Source organism: Heliangelus exortis, chromosome 20, assembly GCF_036169615.1.
Source record: "Heliangelus exortis chromosome 20, bHelExo1.hap1, whole genome shotgun sequence".
NCBI classification, from domain to species: domain Eukaryota; kingdom Metazoa; phylum Chordata; class Aves; order Apodiformes; family Trochilidae; genus Heliangelus; species Heliangelus exortis.
This window is the reverse complement of record NC_092441.1, coordinates 2,557,672-2,571,519: the sequence shown is the minus strand read 5'-3', so window position 1 is coordinate 2,571,519 and position 13,848 is coordinate 2,557,672. Positions and strand designations below refer to the sequence as shown.

Sequence of the window (13,848 nt, the reverse complement as noted above, 5' to 3'; positions counted from 1 at the left end):
AACCACTTGTGTCAAGGTTGAGCAGAATGCATGGCACTGGGAGCTGTCTGGACAGGCAGAGCCCCGTGAACAAAAGTCAAGGGCATTGGTTTTGGGTTATTAACTGAACGTTAGCACAATTTCCAGGAAAATTCTGCTGTGTCAACCTGAAAAGCAAGCGGGGACACTGTGGTCATGAGTCTGTCTGGGTGCTGGAGCCCACCTGGTGCAGGAGGAAGGAGATTTCCCTGCTCCGGGTTCTCTGGCATCCTGAAGGGAAAGGTGCCAGGGAGCCTTTTTGCAGGAGTGATTTGGAAGGGGTTCACCTGCAACCCTGGACCCCCCAGCAGGGTGTTGGAGGTGGGGGGGAGGGACCCAAGCCCTTTCCCAAGGCTCCAGCACCACTTGGGGAAGGATGCGGCAGCTCCGGGCAGGATGGGATTTACTGATTTTTCCATCCCCAGGTGGGTGATGGGTAAAGGAAGGAAGTGCTGAAACACACGTCTGTGGGAAAGAACCCAAAAGTTTTCTGGAGCAGCCATGGGGCGGCCGGAGCCCGGCGCGTGCGCGGGATGGGACACGTCCCCAGGATCCGGCCCCTCCTCGCTGCTCACCATCCCACCCTTCCCCTCCGAGGTCCCTGAGGAAGAGCAGGCCTCCTCCTCGGAGATAAATATAGCTGTAAACAAGAAAACAGGACGTGTCCTCCGGTGATTTAAACCCAAACAGGCAGCGGGGCAGCGGGCGGCGAGCGAAGGCGCTCGGGGTTGGCCTGGGCATCCTTCTGGGGCTGAAAGCAGTGGTGGGAGCTGAGAACTTGAGGAGGAGGAGGAAGGGGCAAAATGAACCTTTTGAGAGCAGGGAGTGAGTGGCAGGGGTGGAGTGACACAGGGTGTTGGGGAGAAAGGATGAGGCTGTTCCAAATGGGAGGACAGTCGTAAATGGGGGACATCCAGGAAAGGGTTAAGCAAGGGCAGGGGAGAAGTGGCTCCCCCTGGTCCAAACATCCCCCCTGCAAGAGGAGAGGGTGTCTGGAGGGTCTGCAGCCAGCTGGTGGATTTTCCCCCAGGAGCTGTGGCAGAGGCAGAGGTGGCTGCAGGAAGAGGAAGAGCCACCACTCTTATGTCCCCAATTTTGGCAGTGCCACCACCATGGTGTCCTCCTGCTGCCACATTTCCCTTTTGCTGACCCTGCTGAACTCTCTCCCCCTCTTCTCCACAGCCACAGTGGTCGCCCCTTCTTCCTCTACCTGGCACTGGCCCATATGCACGTCCCCCTGGGGGTCCCCTCACTGCCCACCCCCGGGGGCATCTATGGAGCTGGCCTGAGGGAGATGGATGCCCTGGTGGGACAGATCAAGAGGGTTGCTGACAGCCATGGGAAGGGCAAGACACTCCTGTGGTTCACAGGTACAGCAGGAAAATCATCTCCGGGGGGCTGGGGGTGATGCTGGTGGCTGCAGCAGCACCAACCTGGGGTGGGGGTGGGTGGGGGGTGGGGGGCAGCACCCCTGTTTGTCCCTTTGTCCTCGATGCTCTTGGCTGCTCTGTGCCAGGAGCTGTGGCTGAGCTTGCCCAGGACTGACCCATCATGGGGACAGGGGGTCCTGGGCTACTGAGGCTACTGAGTTGGGTGCTCACCCCATCACCCCCTTTATCCATGGGGCTGAACTGGCCGGGCTGTGCCTAATTAAACCACAAATCCTCGTTCATTAAGAAGCCCAAATCCGCTCTGGCTGAGCAGCCTCTCTAATGAGGACGTTTTGCTCCTGAGGACAGGAACTTCTCCACTGCTCATTAACACCTGAAGCTGGTGGTAACCACCCCCTCCCTGCACCCCAGCCCTGCTCCAGCCCTTAACCCAAGGCTCAGGCCACCCCAGCCCTTGAAATCAAACTTTTGGACAAAAGAATAAATAATAATCAGTCCTTGCTAATGTGAGAAAGCATCAGGGGGATGGGAAGGAGGGATGGAGCAAGGGGTCACTTGTCCTTGCTCTCCCCCTCTCCCATTGCAGAGGTGCCCCCAGGGCCTGGCCCTGCTCATGGGGACATTTTTCTTTCTCTTGCAGGTGACAATGGCCCCTGGGCACAGAAGTGTGAGCTGGCAGGACGTCTGGGGCCGTTTGTGGGGGCCTGGCAGAGGCAGCGAGGTAACCTGGCAGCTTTGGAGGAGGGGGGTCCCTGTCCCTGGGGGGAACAGCTCCACCAAGCCCTTCATTGTCCACAGAGGGGGACACGGGGAGCATTTCATTCCCCAGCCCTTCTGCTGCCCTCAGATAGCCTTAAGACACCAGAGACTAATTTTTGTCTTACAAGCAGTCAAGTTTCCCCCTAAAACTGGGGTGAACCGGGGCCTCTCCAGTCCCTGTTGCCCCCGAGCTTGAGGTGAGCAGCTCCTGGCTTTGGAAGTGGGATTCTCTCACCACCCAAACACTGGGACCATCATCTCCAGCAGGGTCCTGCAGCCCCCAGCCCCGTGGCACTCAGAGGAGAGCACCCAGAGGAGAGCACCCAGAGGAGAGCACCCAAAGGAGAGCACCCAGCAGCCTTCCCAGCACTTTGCTTTTCTTTCTCTCGGCCGTTTTGTTGTTTCGGGGATTATTTTTTTTTTTTTTTTTTTTTTTTTTTTTTTTTTTTTTTTTCTGCCTTTCCTCCTTTTCCGGCCAAGCCATCTGCTCGGTGGGTTTATTTCAGCTGGGGCAGCCAGAAGCATGCATGAGTCAGGCATTTCCCACTTCTGCTTGTATTACGCGGTGTAAACGCGCACCGGGCTCGGTTCTGCCCGGGGTCAGGAGGAGGAGGAGGAGGAGGGGTCGGGAGGGGAGAGGGAGGGAGCCATGGGCACCTCCTCATCCCTCCCCCACTTCCTGACACCCAGGAGATGGATCCAGGGCCACTTACTCTGGGCAGACACAGCCTCTGGGCTGACTGGCTGGCTGGCTGGCTGGCTTTCCCCTTCCCAGTGAGGAAATTGTAACCTTCGTTTAATTTCATTATTTCTTTTTTATTTATTTTAGTAAACAAACCCTGCTGACGACCTGGGTTGCTCTTGAGCAACCGCCGGGTCACAAGCTGAAGCAGATGGTACAGGCAGTTCAGCCTTTGGGGAGAAAAAAGAAAAAAAAAAAAAGCTGGGAAAACACTGTCCCCTTTTCCAGCATCTCTGGAAACACCCCCAGCCCCAGCAGGAGAGGGGTCGGGCTGGAAACATCAGCTGGGCAGGGAGGGGGTCCTGAAATCCCTTGGCTGGTTGGAACCCCTAAAAAGCTCTTGAACTGCAGCTGCCTTCCTGGGAGGATGGGCTGAAACAGGGGTTGCTGTGAATTGCTGCAATATCCTGGGGTGTCTGGAGGCTGGGCAGGCACCTTGCTCAAGCTGGAGGTGTTGGAAGTGCTGTCATGTTTCTGATCCCCACAAGAGACCCCAGTGCTGGCCGTGTCCCACTGCTCCAGGCCCCAATTCCACTGGGGGGGGAAACAGTGGAAGTTTGAGTAAGGAGTGAGAGAGATTTGGGATGTGCTGCAAGGTCAGAAACCTTCTCCCTGGTGCTGCCATCCCTGTCCTCCTCTGCTCAGCAGCATCACTTGGGAGGGCAGGATCAGCCCAGCTGCCCAGGACTCCTGAGGGGCCAGGCTGGGATGGGGACCAGCACAAGGACAGGGAGGATGAGGAGGTCACCTCTCTCTTGGCTCTGCCTGGAGGAAGTGGCTTTGGGCAAGCACTGTTGCCATGTGCATGCTGAAAAGCAGGGGGACAAAGGCTGTGCCTGGGAAGTTTGCTCGGTGAATCCGGTTGGAATTTTCTGTTTGCCCCATTCCCAGCTCCTTCCCTTCCAGCTGCTGGGGCCCTTTGGGCTGCAGACAAAGTGGAGGCTCTTTAATGCCCTTCCACCTGTTTCACTGCTCAGCACCCCCCATTTCACTGCTCAGCACCTCTGTTTTGCTGCCCAGCACCTCTATTTCAATCCTCTGCATCCCAGGTGGAGGAAGGGACCAGGCAGCTCCCCCACACTGTGTGCATCTCAAACCCAAGGGCAGGGCAAGGGCATTTTGGGTGATGTCAGGACAGGTTAATTAGCTGGCAGGAGGGTTAGCAGCAGGATGGTATTTTTAATGAAGCAGGTTGCCAGCAGGCTGGGGATGGGGGGGGGGTGGGCTGGGCTGCTGTTACTTCATCACACAGAGCTGAATGCACAGGGCTGTTTGTGCCCTCCAGAATATATTCCTGTATTTCTCTCCTGCTCTACATTCTCACCTGGTATCAAAAGTGGGTGTAAAAGTGGGAGCTCCAGCAGCTTTCTTTGAGTCTCATCACTTGCTGGAGCAGAGAAACACAAAGCTCAGCCAAACTGAGCCCTCTTCTTTCCCCCTCCTTTTCCCTCTCTTAAAAACTCCTCTAACTCTCCTCCCTCCCCTGACCCAGCTCCATCTCCAGGGAAATCACCTTCCTTTGGGGTCATTCACTCCATCTCTGTGTCCCAGTAGCTCCTTTCCCAGGGGAACTCCGGGGTCAGGAGCTTTTCCCATCCACACGGAGCTCCTGGGATGCAGGATGCTGAGCTCTCTGCCCTTTCCTCTCACAGGTGGCAGCTCAGCCAAGCAAACGACCTGGGAAGGAGGACACCGGGTCCCAGCACTGGCTTATTGGCCCGGCCACATCCCTGCCGGGAGGACGAGCCCTGCTCTGCTCAGGTAAGAAGCACCCCGGGGGTAACGGGGCTGCCTCTTTCTTTCCCTTTGCTTGGAAGGACCCAGGTGATGATCCGGATTTTGGCAGCCGCCCGGGTCGCTCATTGCCTGCCTTGTGCCAGGCTCTGCCGCTCTTTTGTCCTCTCCCGAGCCCCTAAGACTTTAATGTTTGGGCAGTGAGGAGCTGAAAGGGCTTTTTGTCAGGCCGGTTGGCTCGGCCGGAGCAGGCGCTGGGCTCCGTGTGCCTCTCGGCCGCGGTGGCTGCGCGCCTCCCGATAATTAAAAGATGACGATGTTCCCTCTCCCCACCGAGAAGCAGGCTTAGGCTTTGTGGTTTCTGTGAATGGCTTTATGTGGAGGAAGGAGGGGTGCGGTTGTGGGAAAGGCTGCCCGGAGAGCTGGTGCTTGCAATCGGCGCAGGATGCGGCCGGGGGCAGGCAGCGACTTTTGCTGTTTTCGGCGAAAATGGAAGGGGAAGGGCTCCGGCAGGATGCTCCTCCCCGGGGAGGCTGAGCTGCCCAGGGTGGCACGGAGGGGACCTTATTGCAGCGATATTGCACCCCTCCGTGCTGCCATTGCACCCCTGCATGCAGCGATATTGCATTTCTGCATGCAGCGATATTGCATTTCTGCTTGCAACGATATTGCACCCCTGCATGCAGCAATATTGCACCCCTGGGTGCTGCAGTACTGCACTTCTGCAGGCAGCAATATTGCAGCTCTGCAGGCAGCACTTGCAGCCCTCTTTACAGCCCCCCCCTGTGCAACCTGGGCTGGGGACAGTGGATCGGGATGTCCCTGTCCCTTGAAGCACGGCATGGTGGAGGTCACGGTGGTGGGGCCAGGGGGAGGGTTGCTGGGTGTTGGGAAACTCCTGTCCCAGCTGCTGGAAGCAGCTCCTGACTGGTGGGGCCGAAGGCCCATGAGATAAACAGGAACCACTCATTCCTTCCATGGCCCGAGGGCAGCTCTGGGAACTGGAGTTTTGCAAGCAGGGGAAGGTCCGAGGCTTGAGGTGTGGCACCGAGGGCTGGCAGAGCAGCACCCCTCGGGTTTCACTGCCAAACCCTTTCCCCACGGCTGGGTGATGGGGTGACCACCAGGAGGTGGGCAGAGCTGCCCAGTCCTGTGCAGGATCAGTGCCCGTCCCCAGCTCCCCTCGGCCCTCTCCTCCCCTTCCTCCAAGCCCAGGCATCCCCTTTATCTCCTCCAAGACCTTATCATCTGCACTTCCCAGATCCAGCCCAGCAGGTTGGACAGCTGAAACCCAGAGAGCCAGCTCTGCTGCATGGTGGGTGCTTGGGAAGCAGCTCCCTGGGAGTTTGTTTCTTGGGTCGGAGTTTGGTTTTTTTGTTTGTTGGTTGGCTTGTGTTGTATTTTTGATTTTTTGGTGGTTTTTTTTTTCTTCTGGGGCTGTTCTGGTCCATGCACTGTCCTGCAAAGCACCCTTGGCCTCTCCAGCAGCTGGTGTGGTGTCTTGCAGGTCCTGCCCACTGATGTCCCCACTGCTGGGTCCTGTCCCATCACTCTGTAGCACTGCCCAGGCCCTATGGTGAAACCTAGCTCAGATGTGGAAATGTAAAGGCAACCCTGAGGTTTTCAGAAGGTTTTGAGTGTTGGAGGTGACTTTTCTCTACACCCAGAGTCAACCTGGGGGACATCCCTTGAGGGATGAGCATGTGCTGGGTTAGCTTCTTGCTACCCTCATGAAACAGGGTGGTGGGAGACTTCTCCCCCCAACTGATGGGGACATCCAAGAAGCTGGAGAAGGAATGAAAGCTGTGTGCAGATGTGTCTGGGGGACCTCTGTATGTGAGGTGGGACCTCAGGCCAGTGGGATCCCCTGGGAAGGGCTGGGGCTGGGTGAGAACAGGGGTTAAGGACCTCCATGATCCTCCTTCTGCCCCCGAGGTCATGAAAATGCTGAAACCATCTCCATCTGGCTTAGGAGAGGAGCCTCTGCCTTGCCTCTCCCTGGCATTGCTCAGCTTCACATCCTCCCTGGTGCAGGGAGCAGAGAGGTGAAGGTGGGTGAGCATGCCCGGGGGGCTGGGGAACCTGGAACCAGCTGAGAAATGCTGATGCATCACCCCAAAACCTGCACTTGCACGTCAGATTCTGCAGAAAAACTGCCTCGTTGGCTTTTTCTTAATTATATTTAATTGTCGGAGCCACTGACTCTGCTTCTGCCCTTCCCTGCCCCAACCCAAAGTAGGGCAGGGAAGAAATAGGTCAGTGGGGTGGTGAAGAAGCCAATTGCACCATCCTGACTGTGCTGGCAGCCTGGGGCTGGGCAGGTTGGGCAAGGTGTCTGGGGTGGGGGCAGAGCTGGTTCAGCTGCCTGCACCCTTCCCTGCTGCCAGCCCGCTCGGGTTGCTCAGCACCAGCCCTGGGGCAGCAGACAGGGTGCTGCCCATCCCCAGGCACTGCAGGACACTTTTCCCCTTGGTGTTTGGGCTGGCAGCAGAACACTGGAGTGACTTTTATTTATCAAATGTCCCTTGGACAAGGACTGGCAGCGTGGCTTCCCCTGCTCAGCATCCCGGATGCCCCCGCTTGCTTCGATGACAATTTTGACCCAAATCCTGATTTTTCAGGCCTTTTTCCACATCTGCCCGCAGCCGAGGGCTCCTTCAGCCACTTCTACCCTCAGTCACTCCATCCTCCCACTTTGGTGACACCTCCCAACCCTGGTGCCACCTCCCAACCCCGGTGCCACTTTTCCAGCTGCCCCATCCCTCGGGCGGGGGGCTCCTCGGTGCAACCCTTCGAGCATCCCTGGGCACCTGGCTGGAATCCTGAGGGTGCTGCCCCCGGGCTGTCATTCCCGTTGGACCCGGGCTGACCCCAGCGAGGTGCCTGCAGGGATGTCCCCTGCCTTGGGCACCGCGGGGAGCCAGAATTTTTTGGTCGGCGCCTCCCGGCCGGCCTGGCCGCGGGGGCCGTCTCGGGCTGCGCCGTAGCGGGGCTGCTCCCAGCAGTGTTTGTTCTTATTTGTTCTCTCCGTCTCTTAGCAGCTGAATTAAAACTCGGTGAATGGGAGAACCGGGGGCCCTTTAGCCCTGGGCTCTGTTTTTTCCCTCCCTGCTCACGCAGCCACCATCCCGCAGCCGGCAGGAGAAATGCGGTGGCAGGAACGGGGATGGGGGAGGTGTGGCAGGACCCTGCGTGTCCCTAACTTGGGGAACCTGATGCTTTCACCTCCTCCAGCAATTTTCTTGCCCTGACTGACCCCCTTGAGCCACCAGCAGCAAGGTTTCACTGCTGGACGGATGCTGGCTGAGTCCCTGCTGGCTGCCTGGCACCAGTGGCTCTGCCAGCTTCTTGGCTCCCATGCCACAGCCTTGTCCCCTCTCATGTGTCACTTGACATCCCGCTCTCCCAAGGCCGTGGGACACCCCTGGTGGCTCATTTTAGAGGTTCAGGGTCAGGCAGTGGACACTGGTGAGGGGTGAGCTGGGTGATGGACACTTGTGCTGTGCAGGAGTGGGATTTGGGGGGCAAGGGAACCCCTGTGGGGACTGTCCCTATCCCAGCCCCCACTGGATGATGTGGCTGGTGGAGGTGGAAGCTTGTGCCCCAGGGTATGGGGGGGACTGGTGGCAGGGATGGGTGGTCCCTGTCCCACCCAGCAGTGACTTTGCACAACTCATGGTCCCTCTGCACCGTGGGGACACGCTGGGGGGAATGGCCCTGGGATCACAGGTAGTGGGGTGGGAAAACAGAGAGTGACACTGGTTCCCTGCTCCTTCCTTGCATCCCTCTGAAGTGGGAAATCACCAAGGATGATCCCTGAGTGCTTTTTTTCTTGTGGCTGAGGCCCCTGAAAACCCCCGGGAGGTTTATGGTGGAAATGCTGACGGGTGTTTTGGTGGGAAATGCACATTTTCCACCCTGGCTGTGGTGGCTCCTGCTGCGCCATGCAAAAGCAAGACCACATTTTCCTGGGGTGTTGGGATCTGCTGGCACGGGCATAAAAATTCCCTGTGCCAGCACTTTCTCTGGAGGGTGACCTGCTGCCTTCACCCTGGGGGCTGGGGGGACACAGGGTGGGAGGGGGCTGCCCCACTCCTCGCTGTGCCCCTGCCCTGTGGATTCATTTAGAAGAAATTCTTCCCTGTGAGGTTGGCTGGAGAAGCTGTGGCTGCCCCATCCCTGGTTGGATGGGGTTTGGAGCATCCTGGGCTGGTGGGAGGTGTCCCTGCCCGTGCAGGGGGGTTGGAACTGGGTGATCTTTAAGGTCCCTTCCAACCCAAACCAGTCTGTGGGTCTGTGGGTCTCTGCAGGGTTTGCTGGGTGCAGGGTATCCTGGTGGGACCCCCCCGGGCCTGGTGAGCAGTCAGGGGTGGGAGGTGTGGGAAGTGAGGAGTAGCTGAGGCTGAGGCTCTGCTTCAAGCTGGTTTTCACCTTTCCTGCAGAGCTCAGCTGCTGGGATGGGTGCTGGGGAGCAGCCAGACCCCAACTCCGAGGCCACCCCTGCTACCAGTGCACCCAGTGCCCCCCAGGGTTGGGGAGGCAATCTGGGGGTCTTTGTGCCTGGTTCTGATGAAAGTCACCTCTTTCCCCAGCACCCTGGACATCTTTCCTACACTGGTGGCCTTGGCTGGGGCTGTCCTGCCCCCAAACAGACGTTTTGATGGCTTGGATGTGTCCCCAGTCCTCTTTGGGTGGTCGGATGTGGGGCACAAGGTAAGGCAGAGCCACCCCTCCTGGTGACATCCCCTTCCTGACAGCAGGTCCCACCTCCTCTGAGCTAAACCAGGTAAGTGGGAGGTGGAAAAGCTCAGAGCTGGCAATGTGCAGACCCATGGGAACATCATCCTGCTGGGATGGAGGAGGAGAGATGGAGGTGGGAAGTGCTGGACCAAGGCTGGGCTGGGGGTACTGGGGTAAAAGGGCTTTTGGACTGATGAATCGTTTGATTCTTGGTTGATAAATCTGGGATTAGAGGTGAAAATATCCCGGGGAGGAGCTTGGTGTGTATTCCTGTGCACTGGCAGGGCTGGGGGGCACAATCCCATGGGATGCTTGGTGCACTACAGCAACCCCCTGGTGCCCAGCATGGACTGGCTCCTTCCTAACCACAAAAGGTACAGCAGTGTGGGAGGAAAACACCCCAGGGGCTCAGACCTGCTGTATCCCCTTTATTTATCTTGTCAGATGGAGATGTGATGAATCCAGTCCCTCCTTCACATAGCTCCTTGGCTGGGGAACATTCCCATAAGTGATGTCCGAGTGGGGCATCCCACCCTCTTCCCTGCTGCTCCATGTCCATAGAAAAGGAGCTGCTGACAGCTCCTTTAAGCAGAGTGAGCAGAACCAGCAGTATGGTGATGCCTTTTGCTGGGAGTTGCACAAGATTTTTGGAGAACCAAAAGAAAAAGGACAAGAAAAAAAAAAAAAAAAGGGAAAAAAAAAAGTAAAAAAAAAAAAAGTAAAAAAGTGGCTTTAATAGCAGTCCCACAGATAAAGCCTGATTTTACTTTCAAAGTCCACCCTCCTGTGAGCACCACGAGCCAGCTCCCAGTGGGGGGCTTGGATTTGCTTTCTGTGTCCATCAGGGTTTTGGTATTTGCTTCATATTTATGGAACTCTGCACTGAGCTGGGAGATAAAGTGGGGAAGCAGCTGGGATGTGGCCAATGGGCTCCACTGGGCTCCTCACCATTAACCCCCTGCTCCTGCCTGGGGGGCACTGGGACTGGGGACCAGGGTTTGCTGGGAATAATGGTTTGCTGGGAGTGATGGTTTCCCAGGAACGATGGTTTATCTGGGAAAATGGTTTAGTGGGAGTGATGGTTTGCTGGGATTGATGGTTTACTGGGAGTTGATGGTTAACTGGGATTGATGGTTTACTGGGAGTTCATGGTTTACTGGGAGTTGATGGTTTGCTGGGATTGATGGTTTACTGGGAGTTGATGGTTTACTGGAAGTGATGGTTTACTGGGAGTGATGGTTTGCTGGGAGTGATGGTTTACTGGGAGCAATGATTTTCCTGGAGTTGATGGTTTGCTGGAAGTGATGGTTTACTGGGAGTGATGGTTTACTGGGAGCAATGATTCTCTGGGAGCAATGGTTTACTGGGAGTGATGGTTTACTGGGAGTTGATGGTTTACTGGGAGCAATGGTTTGCTGGGTGTCAGGGCCAGGTGGAGGGATGTGAGCCCACACCTTTCCTTCCTGCCTGTGCCAGACCAAGGAGCAATGGAGCAGGGAAGCAGCACCTGGGCTGCCCCAGCATCATCCCTGCCCAGTATCTTTATTTTTGGGGGGATGTTGTGCCAGGGAGAGCCAGGGTGGCACAGCCAGCTTCCTCCTGCCCATCCTGGCAGCATCAGCAGGAGATGCCACCCCTGGGATGGGACAGGGTGACCTCAGTGGGGACACATTGCTCCATGGGGGTGATGGGGATATCCCCCACTCCCTCCCCTTTTGCCTCTCTGCTTTTCCTCTCCCAGGGGGGTCTGACAGGGTTTTCCTCCCAATCCTCCCCAGAGCTGTTCCTCTGCTCCCTTCCCAGCCTGGGTCTCTGGTTAACCTTGCTGCACAACCTGGGCTGGGGCTATGCCAAGGTCCTTTTCTGAGGGAAGGCTGTTTGCAGGAAAAATAAACACATCCCAGGAAATGTATCAAAGGTACAAGTGTCAGGCAGAGAAGGTTTTTCCATCAGCTTAGCAGCAGAGGGGTGCAGGCCTGCTCCCCGTGAGCTGGTGAGCTTGTGCCAGCAGCCCTGAGCACTGAGTTCAGACAATGGGTTTTCTGGAGAGAAAAGGCACTTTTTTCCACTTAAAAAAAAAAAAAAATTAAAATAATTAAAATAACCAAGTCAAAGATGAACAGAAGGATTTCAGACCTGGGGATGTTTCTTGAAAGGGCTCAGTTGAGATGAGCTCCTTAATTGTGCAGTAAATTGTAGCAGATTTTCTTAGGGTGGGGTGGTTTTATGAGGGAGGTTTAGGACCCTGCTTGGTGGTAGCAGGAGAGGTTTGAGTAACTTTATACCCAGGTGGCAGTGTCCCAGCTCTGGTGCTGGAGGGAATGCTGGCTGACAACAGGGTGTAGGTGAAGCTTTAGGGCTGGAAACAGATTCATTGTTCCAGTTCCTGATGCCTTGGCTTCATGGGCCCTTAAATATTTGCTGCTTTCTGCTTTGGGGATGTTTTATTCTGACCAAGGAGCACCAGCATATAAGGACCTTGTAGCAGGGGTTTCCTCCTTGTGCCACCTCATCCCCTAATTTTTCCCCTAAACCATGAATTTGAAACCGGATTCCAAAGTGCAGATTTGTTTGGGTTTTGTTTCTGAATTTACCTTGCAAGGGAGGGCAACAAAGGGAAAAGCATTTGGAAATCATCCCCCACCCTGAATCCTGGCATTTCTTGGAGGAATTCCCTGACCCAGTGGGCACACCTGGACCAGGCAGCACAGGATCCACCTCCGTGGGTACCCCGGGGCGGGTGGTGCGTGCGGGGCACCTGCTCAGGCATCCCCATCCCTCCCCATCAGCTGTGAGTCCTGTTCCTCAGCTTGGCCTTCAGCTTCAGCAGCTGTTTCTCATTTTTAGCACAGTGGAAATTTCTTGAATCACTTTTAAAACTCAGTTCCCAGGGAGGAAACCTCGAATGATTCATCCCTCGGTGAAGCCATTGGCTCGGTGGCCGATAGGATCTGAGAGAGGAGCCTGCTGAAGCCTCCAGCTCACTTGTCTCCTCTCTCCCCTGTGCCAGAGCAGCCTTCCTGTGCTGATCAAATGTCCTAAATACCCAAAGGCAGAGATGTGACCCACCCTTCCCTTCCTTCTCAGCCCCATTCCCTCTGCTGGCTCGGCCGTTGTTAGGGAAGGGAGCGCTCGCCCAGCGGGGTGAGTCAGGGCTGGGGATGGACTGGGGGTGATGTTCCAGCACCTCACCTACCCGGGCAGCCTCTGCTTCCCATGAGCTCACCCTCAGCTCTGGCTTTTTGCTGCTCCCAGGCAACCATTCAGCTTCATGAGGTGGCCTGGCCACTGGCTGGGCTCTGAGACCAAGGCTGATGGGGCAGTGGTGGGTGACGGGGAGCACCTGAGACCATCCCGGCTCCAAAATATTCTGTCCTACTCTGCTGAACACCTTTCTGACCCCTGAACACCCCACACCTTTCTGACCCCTTTCTTGGAGCAGAAAAATGTCTGGGGAGATGATTTTGGGGGGTCCTGCCTGCAGGGCTAGGAAGGCACAATTAGATGCTGGTGTTTCCCCCTTTTGGCATCTCCTCACTCTTCAGCAAACAAATCTGGGTTGGTTGCTCGGGGTCCAGGGGCTAAATGGTGTCTCTACATGTGGGCATGGGGGGATGTGGTGTCTTCTGGGGAGGACAGAGGTCTCCCAGGGTAAATATGCTCTGCAGTGGGCTGAGGGGCAATTTTCTGTTCCCCCTTCAGGTTCTGCTGCACCCCAACAGTGGGGCAGCTGGGAAGGATGGTGAGATAGAGACCCTGCGGCTGGCACAGTACAAGGCCTTTTACACCACAGGTACCCTGTCCCTTGGGGAGATCATAAAGTTTGGGAAAAGACTTCTGGAATTCTTGGTTCCCTGTCCACACAGGTAAAACCCAGCTCAGGTTGATCTGAGCAAGAGCAAACCCAGTGAGGAGCAAGGATGTGCCCCTGTGTCTGGCTGATGGGCTTTGCAGCCCGGGGGGGTTGGCCTCAGTGTTCTTAGATCTGCAGCAGGACCTGGGCTCCCAAAGCTGGGACTGGGTCATCACAGATGGGTGAGGAATACAGAAGTGATCCCTGGAAGCCTGGAACTCCATTGTTTTTCTCCCTTTTCCTCCCTAGGAGGGGCAGTGGCTTGCGACGGGAGTGTTGGGCCAGCTGAGCATCACCAGCCACCCCTCATTTTTAATCTGGATCCTGATATCCAGGAGCAGGAGCCTTTGGATGTGGCATCCAGGGAATATCAGGCAGTGCTGCCCACAATCAGCAGGGTTTACACCCAAGCTCTGGAGGACATCTCAACAGACAACATCTCAGTGGCAGATTATTCCAAGGATCCATCCGCAACCCCTTGCTGCAACAGGCAGCACCTGGCCTGCAGGTGCCAAGTGCCCCTGTCTCAGGCAGCCCCACTGGACCCTGGCACAGAAAAAAGAGCACCCTGGCTTTGTTTTTAAGCAAATAATTGCTCAGGCTGCTCCTTT

The 13,848-nt window shown here is 56.4% G+C and overlaps 1 protein-coding gene across 3 annotated transcripts in view; it reads left to right on the top strand.

Annotated features, from left to right (window-relative positions):
* The window catches only part of ARSG (arylsulfatase G), a 23,717-nt gene extending 9,869 nt beyond the window's left edge, over window positions 1-13,848 (top strand). For all 3 annotated transcript variants that reach the window (XM_071764303.1, XM_071764302.1, XM_071764304.1), the window contains 6 exons: window positions 1,201-1,388; window positions 2,050-2,130; window positions 4,563-4,671; window positions 9,237-9,357; window positions 13,087-13,177; window positions 13,487-13,848. In XM_071764303.1, the coding sequence (XP_071620404.1) occupies window positions 1,201-1,388; window positions 2,050-2,130; window positions 4,563-4,671; window positions 9,237-9,357; window positions 13,087-13,177; window positions 13,487-13,821 (925 nt within the window). In that variant the 3' untranslated portion in view covers window positions 13,822-13,848. The remainder of the gene's footprint in view (window positions 1-1,200; window positions 1,389-2,049; window positions 2,131-4,562; window positions 4,672-9,236; window positions 9,358-13,086; window positions 13,178-13,486) is intronic.